Source organism: Cylas formicarius, unplaced genomic scaffold (genome assembly GCF_029955315.1).
Source record: "Cylas formicarius isolate icCylForm1 unplaced genomic scaffold, icCylForm1.1 PGA_scaffold_5__7_contigs__length_24384050, whole genome shotgun sequence".
Taxonomy (NCBI): Eukaryota; Metazoa; Arthropoda; class Insecta; order Coleoptera; family Brentidae; genus Cylas; species Cylas formicarius.
In genome coordinates this window covers 13,243,803-13,266,311 of record NW_026844341.1, presented here as the reverse complement: position 1 = coordinate 13,266,311, position 22,509 = coordinate 13,243,803, and the positions used below count along the sequence as shown (strand labels likewise).

The 22,509-nt window shown below is 35.5% G+C and overlaps 1 protein-coding gene and 1 long non-coding RNA gene across 2 annotated transcripts; one reads left to right on the top strand and one right to left on the bottom strand.

The window, feature by feature from the left end:
* The first annotated feature begins 5,838 nt into the window (after positions 1 to 5,838).
* On the top strand, positions 5,839 to 13,980 carry LOC132702326 (integrator complex subunit 10). The gene is made up of 10 exons (XM_060670892.1): positions 5,839 to 6,070; positions 6,118 to 6,185; positions 6,236 to 6,485; positions 6,591 to 6,809; positions 6,860 to 6,969; positions 7,025 to 7,227; positions 7,279 to 7,464; positions 9,822 to 10,009; positions 10,061 to 10,476; positions 10,528 to 13,980. The coding sequence occupies exons 1-10, from the start codon at positions 5,933 to 5,935 to the stop codon at positions 10,688 to 10,690; spliced, it is 1,941 nt and encodes a 646-aa protein (XP_060526875.1). The 5' UTR covers positions 5,839 to 5,932; the 3' UTR covers positions 10,691 to 13,980.
* A 2,232-nt stretch (positions 13,981 to 16,212) lies between these two features.
* On the bottom strand, positions 16,213 to 18,003 carry LOC132702488 (uncharacterized). Its single transcript, XR_009618887.1, has 3 exons — positions 17,826 to 18,003; positions 17,394 to 17,723; positions 16,213 to 16,666 (listed from the first exon to the last, which is right to left on the bottom strand). It is a non-coding gene; the product is annotated as an uncharacterized LOC132702488 (long non-coding RNA).
* Positions 18,004 to 22,509: the final 4,506 nt, after the last annotated feature.

The following is a 22,509-nucleotide window of genomic DNA, read 5'->3' as shown; positions in this document are numbered from 1 at the left end:
AATTAAGTGCGACCGAAGAAACCGAAAGTATGGCTAATTTGACTTTCATTAATTTTTTGTTTTTTTCGAAAGGCCAATATTCAAATATAATTGTCGTACGGACGTTTTCTAATTGCACATAATGGCGGAAAAATGCCCGACCGTAACGCAGAAAAAAAAACCGTAGGTATGTGTATCGGCCATTATATATTTTTGTCAGTGCCAAAAACAGAACTCGAGATACGTAGCCACGAGGGACAAAAAGAAGGACACGTCGCTAGTCTATAAACCGGACAGGGACGGGCTTTTTGGTATTTACATGATTTTTTAACATATTGAAGATTGCAATTAAAATTGTTTACATTTTTTTTATATAGAAGCCCTTATTAGAAGTATCATTAAAAGTAATATAAAAATACAATTTATTGATTGTTCGAAATTACATAACACAATATTAACATAATAAATAAAATTGATTTAAGTGGTATAAATGTTTTGTTTCACTAAAGCATTGCGAAATGCTTATGCGTGACACACCAATATTAAGCCAAACCAATAATAATTACAATAATAACAATGAGGCAAAGAATCTACTTGTTATATTTATAGTATTATAATATATAATATAATAAAGTATCTATGTGTGGGAACTCACTCACTCGGAAATTTGGAATTAGGCAATGGCCAAGAAATCCTTCAATGTCAGGAATATGAATATCTGGGCATCACATTCGACAACACTGGAACAGATACAAAAGAAATAAAAAAACGAATAGTCAAAGCCAAAAAAGTAAGACGAGCTCTGAAAGGTATCCTATGGAGCAAAGAAATATCCAAGAAACGGAAATTTAATATCTATGAAGCAATGGTAAAAAGCACCCTCCTATATGGATCAGAGACATGGAGAATTGCCGAGAAACATAAGAAAAGGGTTGAGGCTGTCGAGATGGATGCAATTAGAAGATCAATGCGCATGTGACGAAGAGAAAGAATAAGAAACGATACCATAAAACAGCGGATGGGATTAGAAGGCACAATAACGCAGGATATAGAGAAAAAACAACTTACTTGCTACGGACACGTGGAAAGAATGTCAAATACCCGATGGCCGAAAAGGATACTCCACTGGCAACCAACAGGTAGAAGAAAACGAGGCAGGCCAAAACTAGAGTGGCAAAAAGCTATGCATAAATGCATGAGTGAAAGAAATCTGACTCCTGAAGATTGTGAAGATCGACGGGGTTGAAGTTTAGGTGTCGGACAACGTCGAAGGACGTTCTAAACCGATATGTATGTATATATATAACATCTACTCATACATGTAAGCAAAAATAAACAAAAAAATAAAAATAAAACGAGGATAAAAACATGTGAACACGTGAATATACATAATTTATGTTTTAGGTAATTAAATGATTAAATATAATTCAAATCTTATATACCTTTGATATTTTAAATTAATGAGGTCATCAAAAAGTCGTCTGCCCGTCTGAAACATCCATATTTTGACATCTTTTTTAAATTTTGTAAAGATGGTTTGTTCTCTTTTATATGCTGGTAACTATCTAACCTAGGTGAGAAATAGGTATATGATCGTTGTCCGTGTTTTTGTTCTAACTGTGGGATAGACGTCCTTGTTTTGTCTGTTCCGGGTATGATAAGTGTGAGTAGCATTAAGAACATTTTTTTTTCCTTTTTGGATGTCTTTTAATATACTAAAGCAGTATAACTGACGTATATCATTCTCCTCATTTTCATTTCATTCTCCTCCAACAGTAGGTCCGGTGGGTGACTTTTTTGTGTGCTATAAATTATTTTTAAAAACCAGTTTTGGAACACCCCGCCCCAAAACAGGATGCCATAGGAGAGGTGAGTTTGTACTAATGACATTTTCCAATTGAGTTCGGCTTAAAAAATCTCGTAGGTAATTAAATTTTGATAGAAATGGTCTGATTTATTCTACTACAGATTTAATTTGCAGATTCCACTTGAGCTGACAGTCAATACTAATACCAAGATAATTAAACGATGTTACTTGCGGAATTTCTGTCATTTCAACTGTTAGGTTTCCGAAGTTTGGAAGCTGATTTTTGTAGGATGAGAAAGGTAGGTATTTGGTCTTCTGTAAATTCAATGTAAGTTTATTGTACTGATACCACTTTTTGAGAGTCCTGCTCATTTTGTACCTTTAATAATTGCCAATGTCCAAAAATTACAGTGTCAACGGCAAAACTGAAAACTGTATTATTGGTGTCTAATTTTAACATATCATTTACGTATATCGTCAACAGTAGCGGTCCGAGAACTGTACCCTGTGGCACGCCACATGTTACTGTCTTCATATCGCTCAAAACAACGTCTATGCTTACGCACTGTTTACGATTGAACAATTAACTACGCAGTCACTCGAATACTCTGCCTCTCAGTCCACAACGGTTTAGTTTATCAAGTAAGTGGCAAACAGTATCAAAAGCCTTGCTTAAATCTCAAAAAACGCACATGCAGGGTTGCTTCAATCTAATGAGTCGTATGTTTGGGATGTCAAAGATTTGATAGCATTATGTGGTGACTTCGCTTTTCGAAATCCAAATTTGAAAATCTGAGTTTAGTTAAGTCCAATTTTTTATTCGCCCAGCAGCCATTTAACTTTGTCGCGTCCGACAATATTATCATATTATAATCCCATGAAGTTCAGCTTAAAAAAAAATATACGGGGTGTCCCATAAGTAATGGTACATGCCAAAATAGAACATTCTTTAGGTAAAAATATTATGATTAGACGAAACGAACCTAGTTCAAAAGACACAGGGTGTCAAATTTGCAACTTTATTTTTTATTTTTTTAACTACCTAATTTCTGAAATAATCGAGCTTTTTGCACAAAATCTTTCAAATTGGAGATTTTTTGATGCAAGAAATGAATGATTTTGGGGCAAATTGTAGAGGGCGCAACGTATGATACTTATTTTTAATGCACAAGTGCCTTACGTCGCAGCCTGTGCAATTTTTCCGAAAATTATTCTTATTTCATGTCAGAAAAACTCCGATTTGTCAAATTTTGTGCCAAAAAACTCGAGTATTTCGTTAAATCGTAATACCTATAGAATTTCCTATTTTGCCATGTACCTATGGGACACCTTGAATAGTGAAATTTACAGTACCCTGCTCAAATCCGCTTACAAATTTACTACGTCTAAGAGCGAATTAACCAAACTGGAGGAGAAGATTTTCTGATCTCAACCTTGGAAATATTTGTATTAATTATGTCCTCTTATTTATTCTAAGGTTAAGATGGATAGAAGAGGATTATTAGTCAATATAATATTACTTTACTCCATGTCACATGCTGAGCGGCAGCGGACGAGTACGGTCCTGTAGGCACGCAAGCGGACCCGAGGGCCAAAGGGCATACGTCGCATGTTCGTTTCGCGCGCGGATCGGCACACCCGAACATTCAAAGAACATTCCGTTTTGCCCCAGAGATAGAGGCGATTTCGAAATTGAAAGAGTTTAAAAAATAATTGCAATTTGATTTGGGCCACTATTGTTGCTGCTGCGGGAATCCCTTTGCTTTCGTTCCCGCACGATCCGTAATGAAATGCGACAGAAAATGGCCTTCTCTCTTTTAACCGTTCGTGGGTATTCGTGTCGCGATGAATTTTTTTTGTCCTCGCCGCATATGGGTGCAGAAAAGTAGTAAAAATTGCTGAGTGTTTCAAATGAAAGTCTCACCACTGGGATATCGGTGGCGCAATTATATACGGGACTGCGCAAATGGAGGCGGTTGCAAAAAACATTCCGCTGAAGAGTTGATCTTCCACACTTCCGGTAACGGTTAAGCCAACATACTGCCATACTGTGAAAACAACAAAAAAGTGTTTTGGGGACCATAATATGAAAGTTTTATCGTGGCCATCAAGTAGCACTGACTTGAATATTATTGAAACTTTATGGCATCGTATTTGCGTAACAATCCTCAACATTAAAGGCAAAAATCACCGAAAAGCTGTTATTGCCGCGAAAGGTGATGTTACTTCTTATTAATGTTCGATTTAAAGTAAAAGATTTAAATGGGGCCCAATATTTATGTGTCGGCAAAGTTGGTATGTGTTATTCATTAAGTGCGTGATTTCATTTTTCAATCGAAAAGGCAAAAAAAAACAATTTAAAATAAGTATAAGTATATTTTCTTATTATTTCGTACATCGTCCGAACAATTAGTTGTTTGGGCTCGTATACCATATGGACAATCTCTTTAGTGTTTAAAGGAAAGGTTTAATGCTAGTGGTGGTTATGAATTTCAAAAACGGAAAATGGTAAACCGGAATGCAATGAGATAGAAGAATCGGAAATTTTTCTTTAAGTTCAGGATAATGCCTATTTCAGAAGCCGTCAAATAGCGAGCTTATGTGATACATTCCAATCTACCCTTAATCCGACCACCAGAAAACACAAATATCATCTCTTCTATATGGAACCAAGAATTTTTAGACCGCGATTTTGAACAAATGGTAAACTTCTGCACCGTTATAACACATGTCACCGTTACAGTGACTTTGGACTGTAAAAAGCGAATGTAAAGCACATTTGTAAGTGATTTGAGTTAAATCTCGATATTTTGAACTCTGGGTTATACAGTTAAAATATTCCCACTTATTAATGAATCAACATGTATACACAGGATGCTTTAGATTTTTGAGCATCAATTAGAACTTTTCCCGTAAAATGTGGGCTATAAGACAATTAATATTGATTTGAGCACACATTTTTTTCTAATGTTAGACAGTTTAATTTACGGCGCGCGATCTCCGATTGTTTAACATCACTTTTCCAGTTATGTAATCGCCATCTTAAAGGGTGCGGCTTGGATATTAGCCGAAAATAACAAAAAAGGATCCCGTGTGAACGGAGCAGAAAAAGAAACGCGGTAATGTGTAAAAAATAACACGATCCCCGTGCTCCTAACAAGAAGCGGATCGAGTGGGCCTAAGTAGAAACAAATGACAGACGGAGGTGTTACGGAATATTTTTGACCCTATGGGCGGTCACTGACGGAGGTTTGAAAGGGTAAAATTGTTAAAAAATTAATAATAAAAACTACCGCAACCAAAAAAGACTATTTCATCAAAACAATATGATGTCATGAACTTTAGTCTTAACTTCGGTCATAATTAAAATATTATTCGACACTTTCACCTTCAAAGATAGAGGAGTATCGTATTCAGAATAGTGCTCATTTGCCAACATTTTGCAATTTGCTGTATCTGTTTTAGTTCATAACTCATCGAAAAGGCAAAAATGTATAACTTTTTTGTACAATTGAAAAAGTTATCAGCCGCAGTTGATTTTTCAAAATACACTCCCTTTTTTTTTGTTTCAATTACTACTAATGTGAGCTCTGCAAAAAATTTTTTATGCAGTTAATTTAAAAACATAGCCAACATTTCGTATCAAGATATATTTCATCTCTATGCCCACATATCTTATAATTTCGGTGTCCAGCAAAATGGCGCATTACCTCCGCCACTGATATGACGGTGCTCAATAAGCGGCGAATAAAAGATTATATCAGTCTCACATTTGATTTTTTTATTCGGATGGGTTGGCGCGCGTAATGACCGGGTCATTTTCGTAATTTGGTGTGAAAACCATCAGAGTAACGGTCCATTGTAATGGTCAACCCGTTCCGTCTAATTATCTTTGCCGTGCCTTATTTGCGATAGGTAAACCCTGGAGTATGAGGTTAATCTCGTGTATACATCGAACTTTCCATAAATAACCGTCGAACTTCCAACTTAAACAAATATTTGTTCTGGGTCATTATCAATGATATTCCGATTTATACGTCTATGGGTTACATCATGCATCACCGTTATTTTTTCTGTGCTTATAACCTCACATTTTTGGGACGTCAGCCTCCACAAGTAAACTTTTATATTTGAGAGTAATCAGACATGGAAATCGACTTGGAACAATCAGACGAGGAATATGTTATACAAAGGGCGAAAGACGCCCTGAAGATTGATCCGTACGCGGCTAAAGCTTGGATGCTTACAGCCAAAACTTTATATCCAAATAATTTTTCGGTTCAGGTAATTCGGTTCGCTTGCGAGACTAACTTTAGTTTGAAACATTTTAGTTTGAAGCGTATTTTATCGAAAAAACCGCGGGAAACGTCAAGGAAGCTGCCAAATGTTTTAGCGATCTGTAAGTTGAAATCTAATATCCTTCAGTTTAAATGAGATGAATACTTTTAGCATAACAAAATTCCAACAAACTTCCGAGCTGTGGGCTGAAATCGAAAAGTTGACTACAGCGCTGAGAGCTGAATCGGATACAGACGACCCAGAAAAACAATTTTTATGTGAAATGTTTAAGCATATATCTTCGGATGTACAACACAAATTGCTTTTATTTACCGCAGACCACTGCGAAGATACCATGGAACATTGCCGGTTGCTCTTGCTATTGTTGCAACGATTTCCAACGGCTATTTCAAGCTATGGTGTTAGTATTTGCCATATTTTTTGTATCAGGTAACATGCAATATTGTATATGTTAAAATTGTTATCCGATGATATATCTAATCAATTGCTGTTATTTTTTTTCAAGCCAAGACTTGTAGATACATTAATAAGTGCAGAAAAACACAGTGTAGATGGTCATTTTCCAATAAATCCCTATAGAAAGCTGCTTGTTTGCGAGCTACTTCCCCTGTTGGCAAATCAGCAAGTAAAAATCGATTTGTCTTCAAAGCTGCTTTTCAAATTGCTAAACAAAGCCATGGAGTACTATCTATGCAGTTTGGGACTGTCCAAAGCTAACGTCCAGGTAAATTTACCCCATACTAATTGACAAGCAAAAGCAAATTTGACTTCTAGGAAAACGAATCTAAAATCGAGGAAACTTGGTCCAAACTGTTTTCGGTTATTGAGTTCATTGGCAAGCAGCTACATTGGGACTCGTATCTGATAAATCTGGCAGTTAATTGGCGTGTATTTTGATTACACTGCCGTAAAAAATCCAATAACATGTTTGCGTTGCAGGTCGAAAGAAAGCTACTGGCAGAAAATACTAAATTTCTGTCAAAACAAACCAAAAAACGCATTACCATCCGAGGATAAGCAACTGTTTTTTTGCATATCTATATTCTTTTTATACTGTCTTTATGAATATAACGCCAGTTTGGTGCCAGAATCGCCTCCGGGTCAAATCGCCACTTCTTACTTGCTGGTGGAAGCATTTACGGGTAATATTTTTAACTTCATATCAAATATTTTCGTGATTTTTCAAATTGTAGATCCCACTCTGCCCAATCCCACTACGGAACCGAAAAGTAAGAAAAGGAAAAATGACCAGGATATAATACATGCCACAAATCCTTATGTGTCTGTAGAGAAAGCAGACCTGAAAGTGATCCACAGTAATTTTTTAATGTGTGTCAATTGTTGGGATTTGCTTCAGTCATCAGAAAATATGCAGAGAGGTAACTAATTTACTAGAAATAGAACCAAATCAAAACTAAAAAATCTACAGATATATAAGCCCAAGTCAAAGTCGATGGTACATTTCAACTACTAACAACAACTAATAATTATTCAAAATCAACAACTATTCTTAATAACATGTTCCTCAATTTTTTTGAAATAAATTTTATGTGCTACCCTGTTGACTTGCAAATATTTTATTAGTATTTTAGTTATGCAGTTAATAAAGAAAATACCATATGTTGTACATTAAAATTACCACACTGTATATGGGAAAATATGTGCAACAAAGTGGAAATTTTGCTCTACCAAGCCAAATTTTGGTAAATTGCTAATAATCATAGGTGAAAAAATTTAAATCTGCGGCCTAAACTATATAAAATGTGTTAATCATTTATTCTTAATGTGAATAAAGTAAGACTAATTAACTAAATTAAAAATTAAATTAATCCCTAAATTTTCCACGACTCTGTAGTTTCTGTTTGCCACATCAATCAAAAACTGACACAAATATCATTAACTACCGCTTGAAATTCTTATTTGAAAAGATGTGGTACCCCATTTAGAATTTCTGTTTAATGTCTCCGTTTCAACGTTCGGTTTTTATAAAATTTGATGAATGAGCACAATAAAATTTTTCAAATCTACCACCTTTACCAGATTGATGAGAACGGTTTATATCTCCTTTTCTCAGTTTTTAATAAGCTTTCATTTAGATGCCACCTAAGATCATTAAATTTCGGCATTTTCAAATAAATAAATAAACCACAACAATAGGTTATACATTTTTTGAAGTGGCGATTGACAGCAATTTTGTGACATGTGTCAATTGTTGGGATTTGCGTCGGAAAATATGGGGTAATTAATTTACTAGAAATACTAAATTAAATCTAAAAATGAAGCCGAAATTAATCGTCCAAATCTTTTCTTGATGAAACGATTTTTGGTACATTTGAACTACTATGGGCCCATTTTCAGAAAATAATTTAACATTTGTCTTTTCATAGTTTTGGGATTAATGTAGCCAGTGATAATCTGCATAAATCGAGAGGGAAACCACCTCGGAAATACCTATGGAGAAATATCAATATCATAGCAGTAGGAGCAACTATTTTGATAAAATTTTGGTAAATTGTTAAAAATGTAGGTAAAAATTTTAAAACCTGCTCCCCAAACTATATAAAATATGATGATAATTTATTCATTACGTAAAGAGAGTAAAAGAATTTTTTTTTAACAGCTTTATTAAATAAAAATAACAAAATATGCATTTGCTGGTTGACTCAAAACAATGTTTTCATAGCTCTGGCCTCGAGACTTCAGTTACTAAATTAATACTGTGCTAAGTTGACTAGTATTAAGGTTTACTAATTTTTGTTTTACAATAATTTCTTTTAAGGAATAATTAGGCAGCTTTTTTATTTTCTAACAAGTAAATAAGAATAATCTCATCATAACATTTGGATACTAGGTGAATGGAATTATTTAATTCTACATTAGTTGTGCTCTGGGTCAGATATAAGCTCTGTGTATAACCAATTGAAAGTTTGTGTTTGATTTTTGTAAATTGTTTATTATTTTATATATAAGTTTACATTTCTCAAATTCCAATATGGTTTCCAATGTGGGTTCATTTAATTGCCGATGTAAATACAATTTTCAAACTGTTATTTTACATAATTTGCGTCTCATTGAAAAGAGTCACGGGTTCCCTAGGTTGTTTATTTTTAAGTAATCTTGGTTACTATTTCGTTCTTCTGTTTAAGAATTATAAATTTTTGTTTTGGTTAGTAAGCCCAAATATTGCAAGGTCTTTGTTCTTCAAGTTTGTCTAAAAACTTGGGGATAAAGGGATGGAAAGAACTAAAACTTAAATTTCAACAGTTCATGTTTAAAATATCTTGAATTATTATACGTCATTAAGTTCACCTTTATTTTAAAACGTTAAGGTGAGAACATATTCTACCTTGACAGCCTTAAAAAAATTATGTTCATGTTATTTTTGTATCGTGTATGATGGTAAGTGTTCGAGATAGAAATTGTAGTTTCTTTTTAAACACACCATACATGCTTAGATATAATCAGCGGTCGTAGAAAAAGTATAGTATGCCGTTTACCGTACTTGTTGCATAATATACTATTAAAAAAAAAACCTGGAAAAAAATATTTTATCTTTCCTCAATTCCTATTATCGAATATTTCATAAAAGAAAATATGAGAAATATTTTGGTAAAACGGTTAAATATTTGAATAATACATGGTAAATGTATAAATATTTTTCCAAATTTATCCAAAATTATAATGGACCTTCTAGATTCGTTTTCGATGTGGGACCTTCATATCTATAATTTTATAGAATTCTTCAAAATGCAAAACCACTTGAAACTAGACTCCTGGCTGTCTGTGTTCGCTATAGACTATGCTCTATATAGGGCTAGATACGACGAAGCTTACCTTTTACTACAAAAAATCACCGACAGCTCCTTATTTTTGCAAAAGTATTTGCGTTTGGCCAGCATTCTGTACATAAAAAAAAACTACAGTGTAAGTTCCGCAACTGCGTTACTATTTGGTAGGTTTAAAATTCCATTTTAGTCCTGTTTGGAACCGATACTGTTGGCTTTACCGCTATTGCCGCAAAATAACGTCGGTACTCTCAGCAACGGTTTAATAGTCGGCGGAAATCAGAGACACTTGCATTATTTGCCGCTGACAAGGTCGGCAATGCTGCAGTATTTCGTAAAAATATTGCTGAGGTGCATCAAGGAAAACATGGGCAAGCATAACTACAGCGAACTGTCGATAGGGCATATTTTCGTGCTGGTGCAACTGGACTGGCCTCAAGAAGAAGACTATGTGCCCTCTTTACTGGAAGAGATAAAACAGCATAGATCTTTCCAGTATCATCTATTCCAGAACTACATAATAAATGTGGATATCCTCGAGGAAATAACATACTTATGGACGCCCCAAGGCGGTCAAATCCATCTGGAAATATTGCCCCACCTAGGGTAAGATTGTTAACATCGAACCCTCTAGGATAGTGCTGTTTTTTTTTTAAGGGGTCAAAGGAGAATAGGTACCAGGGGAGCGGATAAGGGGGCGAAAGAGGAAATTAAACAAGCGATCCGTAGGCAGGTGGCTAGAAGCAACGAAAAATTAGATATTTTGCTGATAAATTTTCTGCAGAACGAGAGAGCGCAGATAATGCAAGCTCTAGTTTAGGCGAAATCATCTACTTTCTTTAATTCTATGGCAAGTCCGACAAATAAGGCTCAAATTTTCCATAAAGCAATATAATGTAATCTGTTTTTAATTAGACATAGGGTTTCGTATGCAGGTATAAAACTAATAGTATGTCATGTAAGAATACACACGGGCCTTATTTTTATGTCTGTATATAATAATTGTCTGAAGCAGTATAGCTCAAACATTCATCATGGGTCCATGATTTTGTGTTATCTTATAATCTGAACATGAAGATTTTTGAATGTTTTCAAGAATTTTTTGACGAAACATTTTTTCCTTTTCCCTGTAAATTCGGTGTATTTTTCTGAAGTTTTCTTGGATACGCGATAATCAAATAAGATTTATGTCACCACTTTGAATGATGAATGATTCCTCGTGTGGTGTTTCCAATTTTCGTTGTACCGTGTCGGGCGTTGGCATCAATTCTCGAAACCCAGTGTTGGTGCACCATATTATTATATCCATATTATATTATTCATCTTTACTACTCCATGCTCGATTTCAGCACGACAAGTAGGCGTGAACAATGTTATTTTATGCTTATCTCCTTCTGTGATGGTGTAGTCCAAATCTGAAGCGGCTCCATCAAAATTGGCGCAGCTATTGTGATTTTGTTTTATACGAAAGAACAATACAAACAGCTCATTGCTCATACTGGTTTAACGTGTTTACCTTCCCACAATAATGTTGTTCTTAGCGCGCTCATTGATCAAAAAGATGTAAGCGTTCTATTCGTTTCAATGATAAGGCTGATTGCTCCGTGGATGTACCTGCAGCCCTTGTCGTCCATGTTATATATTCTTTTGGGTAAATCTGGGGTGTCCGATTTTTTGAGGCCCGGCAGGTTGGCGATCAGACTAATCTATTCTGCTAACCTCTGCAAATTTAAAGACTTTTTGTGTCCACATGATCTGTGGAGTAATCCAATATCAGCCAGTCTTAGAAATCGAGCTACAAGTTCCTTTTCCTCTCGTAGAATTGAATTTCTACCCAATGTTCTTTGAATTCTACAGCTTATGATGTAATTCGTAATTGTCCGCGTAGGTACGTAGCTTGATACAGACTTTTGCGAAAGACCCGTTTGTACGGCATTCACTGCGCTATTCAAAGTTTCCGCATCCCGTTGGGCTCAAATATTGCGGCAAAATTTCCCCATAATAGGCCAAGAAGGCCCGTCGTTTCGGTTGTCAATTTTTTCCATTTCTCTTACTTGCTGCTTTTACCCTCCATGCATTCTCGTTCCATCGTTCTCTCTCTCTCTGCTTTCCATGCAAAGTTGGATTAGTTGGTGGTTAGCTAGCTATTTATGGCGTGCAAAGTTTGGTTGTGTTGTAAATATCCACCAAACAACTCAAAACCTCATGAAAACACTATTTTAAAGAGAACAAACACCACAGACAATAAGCAGCCTCAAAAAGTGCGGACTTATCGTGAAATCCACTGCGGGACCTTATTTGTCCCAGCTACCTAATGTAAAAGTGCCTGTAAATAAAATTTATTAAGTATGATGTTGATGTGTTATTGATCAACCTTAATCCGTAGAAGTTTTGTTTACAATGCAATTAAAAATCTTAATTTCAAAATATTGCTGTAGAAAATTAAACCTAAACAAGTTCATTCAATTAAAATCCAATCCACTTGCTCCCCAGGGATCGACTTTTATGTTTTCTTTCTTTTTCTCTTTTTCGTTCTTGAGTTTAGGAGAGGTCAACTGTAAGTGGGCGGAAAACTAAACTGTGCCGTTTGCAATTTTTAAATAAGGCAGTTATTATTTTTTATGTTTTTCTTTACTACTTCCTTCATCTTCTTCCGTAAAATTGTTCGAAAACAAAGGAAATTATTTACCTTAGCCTCATAGACATCAAGACTCAAATTGTGAGAGCCAGCAATCTGTCTGTCCGTCAGTGCAACCCAGAGGATCTATTGCGACTCTCTCTTTCCATAGTTATAGAGCGTTATACAGGTTCGTCCCTGGTTTGGTTACGCCCAGCAGATGGAAACTCACTCGATAGGCCTTCACACTAACAATATGTGTATGCCCATTTCCACCTCCTCTTGGCAGAATCTGCATTCAGTCCGTCAATAGACCTACCATTATTCTTAGGGTCTTCCTTTGGTAGCTTAGCTGACTTGCTATCTGGCTTAATGCCCTATGACATTTGCCGTTTGACTATCAGTATATTGTCTTGTTATGAATCTTTTTCATTTCTATTTCTCTGGCACAATGTTCTATTGCGGTGATCTGCTTGGAACACTGTTGCTAAGTCGCCCATTAGATTTTTTTTTTTCGTCCAGGGTTCATATATTCCTCCTTTGGTTTTGAGCCGTCTGTGTTGCAGATTGGTGGGCCATTTTTCCAACTTTTTCTGGTCAATATTTGAGTCTTGTAATCTTTGACAAACAATACTCCGGTGTTGTTCAGCTCTAGGATTTCGTTTGCGTTTATCTCCTTGATATGTTTCTTGCTATTTCCACCATTGGTGGCCGGCCTCGCAATAATTGATATGCCACGGATCTCGATTCCCATTGTATATAGACCTGTATTGGTGGATATTCACTAAGACCTCTAGACTCCCTTTGCCTTTGCGCGCTACTCGACTGTCTTCTCGCCTCCATCTGGATGGTTCTTATCTGCTCTCTGTATATTATTGCCTATCGTTAAGTACCGCCAAACTGTCATTTTTTGATTTAAGCCCCAGTTTTTTCCTCACATTAATCTGCGCCGTTCTAGTGCAATTGTTGCCCTAACGGTGATACTTTGAATGTCCGTTTTTCAAATTGTTAGTAATTAGAACTGTCGTGTTCTTCGGGTTAACTGTTAGACAGTGCTGGTAAATTTTCGTCCACCACAATGACTGAATCCTCTGCATAGACATCCCCTCCCCAACTTTATGGTGGTCTGTCCTTGATGTCTAGAAAGGTGGCCACAACTATCTCCTTGTTTTCTGTTGTCTTGGAGAACAGCCTGTTTAGGTCATCCAGAGCTAAATCTGTTGATTTCCTCGTTTGATAAGCATAGTTACGCTCACTTAGCGGGAAAGTCTGCAGACTAAACTGCGCACTGAGGTACCTATCTACAACCTTTCTAGCGCAGGATAAATGAGTATAGGCATATAGACTATTTTTGTGGGTATATAACCCTTGCCTGTACTCCTACTTGTATATATAATGTATAGGTGCGGCAACATAATTTCCTGTCCTTTTTGTCAGTAATATAGGGTATATTTCATACACGTCCCTAGACATCTTTTAAATTTTAGATTACATTCTTGTGCAACTTAGGTCTGGTGGGAAATAATAACTATTGTCGACAAATGACATCCGGCTGCGCAGTGTTGCCAAACTCGTATTTATTCTATTTAACTAGGAAACTATACAAAACCACAAAATTGTGGTTATATGTTTCGCAAAAATTTCCAATGTCTCCAATTTGGAAAAAAAGAATCTCTTAGAACATAACGAGTTGAAAATAAAATCAAATTTTCAAAGATGTTTGCGAGGGACTTTTGCCCAAGCAAAAAACGGTGAGATTTTGATGTAGTGTTTTATTTCATTATTGTAACAACGCAAACGCACTCAAACGGAACCCATCAGAACGAAATGAGCGGAGGCTGTCGACAAAAGGATCAAGCTTTAAACAGTTGCACGCTTTCACCATTCTAGTAAGGGGTGAATCAACTCCATGATTTGCCCGATGGTAAGGTATGCGGAACATTGAGTTATCACAGCTTCTGTAATATGCGTTAAATTGTATGCTATGTAAATGAGGTGGACAATAATACCAACCATTAAGAATCTTAAAGAGAAAAATTAAATCACTCTAAAATATTCTGGTTTGAAGAAAATATTGAAGGCCTTAGCTATAATACTGTAGTTGATCTGATACCAATTATTGATATGCGCCTTTCAAGCCAAAGATCTTAAAAAACGGCTTCCATGTTATCTATATGGCAGGCATAATATGGAGACCATACCACCATACTCCAATCTAGAGCGAACCAAAGAGATATAAAAGAGTTTAAGGCAATGTGGAGTAAGTTGGCTTTTAGTGCAAACACCCAAGTCTTTAATACTAGTGACGGCTTGATCGATATTGGTTGCGAACCATACTCAACTAGCGAATGAACGAAGCTAATACTATAGCATTTTTTACATTGAACGCAAGACAATGTCTCTCTGAAGCAGCAGAGCATCCTCGCGCGATCCAACCCTCCTGAATATCTTCAAGTCATCCGCAAACAAAAGACATTGCAATTTCGAAACTACACTAACAATATCATTTATAAAAAAGTTAAAAAGGATGTGTCCAGTGTGAGAACCTTGGGGGACTCCCGAAAAAAAATCAATTTTACCTGAGACATAATTATTAATACGAACCAACTGAGTACGACCAGACAGAGAACACTTAATCCATTGCACCAGCTCAGCGCCCAGGCCCATTGCTCTAAGCTTAGAGACAAGATTCACACGAAAAACTCGGTCAAACGCCTTCGAGAAATCCGTGTAACACAATCCACTTGACCAAACTCCTCAAAGGCGTTCAATGAAAATTGTTGGTAGATGAGTAAATTTGTTACGTTAGATCTGCAATGCCACGAAAGTCTTTCACAAAATAATCTATCTAGCAGTTTAGGAACCACACTTGTGAATCGGTACCAAATAGCTTCCAAAAGTCAGGACAAATACCTGAAGACAAGGACAGGTTAAAAATATGCTGTAGTGGCCTACTCAACACAGACAATTCTTAATCAAGACTGATGGAATCCCGTCCGGGCTGTTGCATCAGGGTTGTTCGGTGGTCTGTGGTGTTCATATGTTCTATGGTCTTGAGAGGTTAGACTGTGAGACTCTCGGCCTGGTATCTCGCGCGCTTATGTCCGAATCTCATGACGCAGATTAAATAAAGGACTTGTAGTGGAGTTCTCTTTTATTATAAAAAGCCTCCAACACGACACGGGCAATGCGAAAATATTTGGCAATAATAACTTAAGTAATTAGTTAATTAATTGATTAATTAGTTATAACTTACAACTTTGGTATCTATATTAAAATAAAACATCAACTTCCGTGCAGAGTTTTTGCGCCATAACAATTATTTAATAAAAAAGAATAGAAACGGCCATCTTACACAAAGTACAGTGTCTATACAGTCCTAAAACGTTATCATTAACAGTGTGTTCAATAATAGTTCGCATTTTACAATTCCATGAGACCTCTAGCGGAAAAAAGCATTATTCTTTTCAGATAAAGTTCATGTACGCGTTGTATGGTTTCATTTTGATATTGTTAATGGATTCACCCATCAAAACTTCGATACTACAGTTTAAATACGATAATAAACACAGAAAGATTCCCTAATAAATATAGGAACAGTATTTATGATCGCCCATCGCGATATCGTTTTATTTCAAAAATAAACAAAATACAAACAAAAATCGTACAGCCAAACGTATACTAATGGTTGGTTTTTAAAATTAGTCTCAGGACATAACCCTATCATAACACAATAAAATAATGATCCAATAAAGTTTTACATCTTTTCTATTCCAGTGTAAACTAAACAAATACCTATTATATGAACATGTACGCGTCCCATTTTTAGAATCAGATTCCCTTTAAAGTTCTAATGCAACGGTAAGTTTTGCAACACTTAAAGCAACTGTATGATAGAACATAAAAAACTACATATCATACATACATTCATATAAATTTCATATACTCCATTTTGCATATAGCCCCATCTAACAGGTTTAGGTTAAGAAATTCAAGAAAGAAACTATTCAATGTGGATGCTATTATATATTTTTCAAAATTTAAAAAAGAAGACAAATTTTATAGTGTGTAAATATATATTTAAAAAATAAACTTTTTCACCTGAATCTGTATATTAATTCTGGAGGCGGAGCTTTATATTTTCGATAAGTTACCTGATCGCTGACATACAAGACGTTCCTGAAAATGCAATAATTTCAATTTAGCTATGTACAATAAAAATTAAAACGGCTATAGAGAAAATATACAGGGTGAGTCAAAAAGTAGATGTCGATACAAAGTTCTTTTTTTTAATGTTACGAATTCTAACTCAAATTTCAGTCAAAATTCCCTTACTGTTTATGAGCAAAAAAAACAGAAACTTAAATTTGAAATGAACAGTTAGTGCCAGCAAAATTCTTAAATTCACACAATTACATTTCTGTGTGTAAAGAAAGTTAAAATGGCCTATCTAAATAAAACTCAGAGAATTGAGAATTAATTTTTATTGAATATGGAGACAAAAAAAGAGAACTCAAGAGGAAGTTTGTAATTTGTTTGAAGTAAAATATTACAAGATTCACATTCAGTAAAATTGAAAGAAATTGTTCAAAATATGATACGAAATCTTATAGTTAGTTTTGTTTTTGGAAGTTTAAAAAATTTGATTACGTTGGTAATGTTTAAAAAAATAAGATATATATATATATATATATATATATATATATATATATATATATATATATATATATATATATATATATATATATATATATATATATATATATATATATATATATATATATATATATATATATATATATATATATAAGCACAAAATGAGGTGTGTCATTTAATAAAACTGGTTCTTCAAAATCTCTGCCCAAACATGTATTGTTTATGGATGTTGTGTATATACAATACTTACAATTATGTTGATTTACCGCACCATTTAAGCAAAACGTGGCTTCATCATTAAACAGTATCTGAGGATGAAAAAATGGATTTAAATTGCCATTTCCATTATGGCTGAGATCATCTTCTTTTCGGCTCCTATGCAATGTAATCTTGTATGGATAATACTTTTGCTCTTTCAACACACGCAAAGCTATTTGTTGTCTGACATCAATATTTCAAGCTACTTCAGAAAATGCAGGATTGAGATTGTCCTCAACTTCTAATAAAACGTTTAATCTCGGATTCTCTGGCCGACCTGGACGTCCATATAAATAAATAGTACTCAACACACATAATGAAGCTGAAAAGTGAACAGTGAAAACAAGCTAGCTTCCTAATAATAGAGAAACAAATCTCAAAAGCATGAAAACTCTTTATTCGTTTAACTATACAATAACCTCACTTTAAATTTATTTTTGTTTGGCGGTTTCGGTTAATTTCTCCGCAACATGACGTAGGCTCGACTCGCAATCCCCCTAACGTTTCACCTTTTTTTTTTTAATATTCCAACGGTAATTTTTTCCAATTTCGAACATCTTTAAAAGTCGACAGAAGCAGTCGCCATAAAATAACTCGGTGGAGCGTAGGCCACACGCAATACGTCTGTTGGGCATGCCGATTTACCTGTCGCGTTTTCTGCTATCCGGATACCGAGCATTCTACTTTCGAAACGTTTTCCCGGTCAAACGGCGGCAAAAACCCAAGCGTCGCAGTCAGTGGCGGCTTCTCGATTGGTCAGTTTTGACTACCGACTCGACGGTTCTGGTCGCCTGATTGAAACAGGGAAGATGGTCGCGAGAATTCGCGGTTTTCCGCATTGCTTCCCAGCATCCACGTCCGGCTATCTTCTCTCCGTGCCTCCGATCGTTACGCCGTTGCCAACGGTCGTCGCTTTTCCCTACACAATTTAATCAATACGAAATAAAGTAACATCATTCCAATCAAACTTTGCCGTGTCACGGTTTATTTGACCGTCGAGTAGCATAAAATTTATCGTGAGCTGTCACTTCGGGTCCCACTTTCAACGGATAATTAGCTAGTCGTCAAGTACGCCGTTCTGATTTTTGACTGCAACGAGTGAGTGGCAACGCTGCCTCCGAGTAAGGCGTCGCTAATTGGGGCGGATAATTGAGTGTCCTAAGTCGGGGCGAGTGTCCAGCGCGCGATCAAGCGGCCCGTGTCGCCTTAAGCGTCTCGTACACAATGGAGGAAAGGTCGACAGCTGTCAGCCGTCTATCATCCGTGGCAGCGTTACGTCACGAAATCGCGAAACGGACCGGGAGCGCAGAAACTCGAAGGAGAGTGCGGGGAAAGAAGGATTATCGATCTAATGCGTAGTGGGCGTGTGTGTATTTCGAGGGGTTCCGTTTCCGAAGGTTACGTGTAGAGGACGCCACCGCAACTAACATTTTTATATTTCGACATTTACGACGCGTTACGCTTGGTTGGGTCACGAATTAACTGGAAAATTATAAACGAAAACCCACGGAAACGCGTGATTTTGATTTTCCTGGTTTCGGAATAACCACAAACACGCCAAAAAAAGAGCATAAATGCGGAATTTGTGGAAATATGAAAGGATAAAAATTTAAAAACCAGAAATGGCCTAAAACAATTTCGCATAAAAATGTATGGGCCCAGAAGATTTATTGTAAATTCAAAATGCATAATATAATTTTTATTTGTCGACATTTAAAAATATTGATTTATGATTGTTGGTTTATTTCTACGTCTATATATAGAAGTGGTAATCGATCTTAAATACCGTTGTAGCATTATAAATTTAAATTTAACAAGGGAGTCCCATTTAAATCCAGTTCGTTATTAAATAATAGATTCATTCGAATATCTCATTTTGATAATCTCCATAGTCCGTCAAATTCAGTTTTTTGCTTTTTGACGCATTGCGTAAAATATACAAATTATCGTCAAACTTGTGAAATTTGTAAATTTAAATGAATGGCATAAGTAAGAATCCGAACTTTTATATTGATATGCTCTTTTATGTTTGATAATGCGTTTCTTAAATGTTGTACCTGTTTGTCGGATATACATTTTGGGTCACGATCCACATTTCACCCTGTAGTCTCCGGATTCTTGACTGTTTGGTAATTTGGTTTTATGGTTTTGTAAAATTTTTTCCAGGGTGTTTTCAGTTTTAAAAGCAATTGAGATTTTTCGAAATTTTCTTGCCAGGTTTTCCTATGTACTTAATTGTTTTATTATAAATTTTGGTTTCGATGTGTATGGGATAGATAGAGTTCAGAGTTATTTGAAACTACTTTTTAGTTATAATCTTATCAATCAAAGAAGGGTCTTAAAATATATCCTTTTTAACACCAAATTTTGAAGTTTCATTCAGAATCTAGTTGCTTATTTTCAATTTTACCATCATTGTGTGGACCATTTCTAGATACTCTGCTAGTAAAAGACATAATAGGACAATAATTTTGATAAACATAAAATCCCAATGAAACATTCTAAAATTCACATTTTTACCGCAACATTCAGTGGGAAATGCTCATAATATTGTCCGTTATTGGTGCTTTTTAATTCAAAGTGGAATCGTCCACATCCATACTAATTTAAGGATTCTTTATCACTTGATTGAAATAAATAATCGTGTGGGCGAAATGACTTCTGAAGAGTGGGGAGTACTGCATAGGGTGTCGCTTGGCGCCAATATGTACCAGGGGCACAGAAGATGGTAACAATAACCGAATTGTTAACAGAACTAGCCGTTACCGATTATTAAGGAACGGTGAAAATGCAAAATGCATTTTTCACATTTTTTGTCTCTTTTGTACCAAACACGCCTTTTTTCCAATAATTCCAAAAACTTATTGCATTTTGTTCACAAATAAACACATGTTCGGCCCTTTTCACCAGGGATGTCGTAAATTGACACAGGAATTTTCTTTGTTACTTTTGAAATCGTTATTTGAAAGGTACAGGGAAAAAACAGACATGTCACTTTATTTTCAAAACGAGTAAATACCATCTTAATCTTCAAAACGACCTATTGTTGCCCTAAAATTAGAAATAATTGAAATGTTTCCAGAAAGCTAAAGTTATGAATTTAGTACTCAAGCTAAAAGAAAAACTTTTAACGAATTTGTTTGCAAAAAACAAACGAAGTTCATGTTTTACAGGGAAGAAAACAGCTACTTCATCTGAAACAAACTAGAACCAGCCATGTCACATTTATTTTTATAACAGGAACTACAGCGGGCAAGTAGTATTTTTATGAATTATTTGTATATGTTTAAAATTTTTACATCAGCGTAAGTACTACAAACTTACTTGTTAGTAATGTGCTAGGTCGTTCAAAAATATCACCACTCTTGGACTATAACACCGGATGAGGCTCATGAGTCCAAAAAAGATTAACAATTCAAAAAAATGTTTTGTAATATACTGACTACCATGAAAGGCGATGGTTTTGCAGCGGGAATTTCTAATGATCTGCGTTTTTGTGACACTCCAAATAGAAGTGTCCTCTTACAGGACATGTGATTTTAACTTCTCTTAAGCAATGAATTTTGTTGTTAACAATAAAATGGATAATTCGAAAAATGACAACATTTTTATTTTGTTCGCTTGTAGATTCGCAAAAGATTTTCAGTCCTGAAATATCTTCTTCTAAGTAAGCACTGATGAAATGGAAAAGAAAAAAAGCCACTTCTTTTGATCCTTTTTTAGCGATTTGCTCCTAAACATCAGAAGAAGAAACATAACGTTATGAGCTTACATGGATAACTGCCGTTTATGGAAATATTTGATGCAAAAGCAATGCAGATGGCTTCCTTTTTGTTAGTTTTTTTTCGCAGCTCTTTTTGCTTCCCTCTTTCGACGATATAACGTCTTAACCTTGCTCTCATGCAGATCCTTCATTACAGTTAATTTTTGTAATCTCATCGGTATCCTTTTCAGCAGACATTAATCTTTTATCTCAATCTTAATCTGAAATTCGCCACATGTTGTACAAATATCAGTACGGGGACATCCAAATGCTATATTAAGCTCGGCGTTACCTCAACAAAGTTAAACATTTTTTTAATTGTAAATTCTTCGGGTAAATAGGTCTTTCGAAAAATCGTCGCTGGGCGGGGCAAGTTCGTAGCGCGTAGCGCGAAGCAGCTTTTTATTATAAAAGGCAAGAGATTCGCGGTTTTGTGTGGTAAAGGGACGCATTGTTTTTCTATCGTACTCCTGCGGACCACTATGGAACATTCGCAAAATCGATGTATAAAATGTCATTCACATCTCGTCGAACTTCAAAGCGGTAAATATTAAAATTTACACAAATAATGGCGTTGTCGAATGATATTTTTGCAAATATCTCGCGCCATGTCTAACTGACGAAACCTGAAATAAAATGACCCCATCTTTAACTCTGGATCTTGCACGTTTCCTGGTTCAAGAATTTTTTGAAAATAGTAAATGGTTTCCGAGAAAATAAGTTTTTTCTGAAACCACGCAGTGCGCCATAACGTGCGTCAATGACGTCATCGCCTCTTGACAGTCCCGGAATAACGATTTCGATATGGATTTTTTCAAATATCCCGAGCAGCGTATGTGATAGACGAGAACCGCAAATACAAAAAATATAGCTCTTTATGTGGCCTATGACACTCTTCGAACCCATTAGCCCTATTTTTTACGGTTTTTGATTTGCGGCTAATAATTTACTCTGTAAGAAAACAATTTTCCGGGTCTTTTAGATTTAGATTAGAAAATTCTTTTTTTTAAATACTTGGTAAAATTTGCTTGCACCCAATCTCTACCGTTCAAATGTGGACACGGACTTTTATTTCTCTGCTAAATTTGAAGTTGATATCTGCAAATTTAGGACACTTAACACATTTCTCATTTAGCAGGGAACATCGGGAACACCCTGTACAATAGGTGAAAACCTTAAATACAAAAGTTTTTGCTGTATATGCGGGCTATATCGCAATATAAAAGAAAGTGAGGTCTGAATCATAGTCTTTCAGTTATAACCAATTTTCAATAATAGGGGGACCCATTTTTCACTTTTTTTGAATTTGCGGCGCACCCTGTATATTTTTAAAAAATTATCAAGA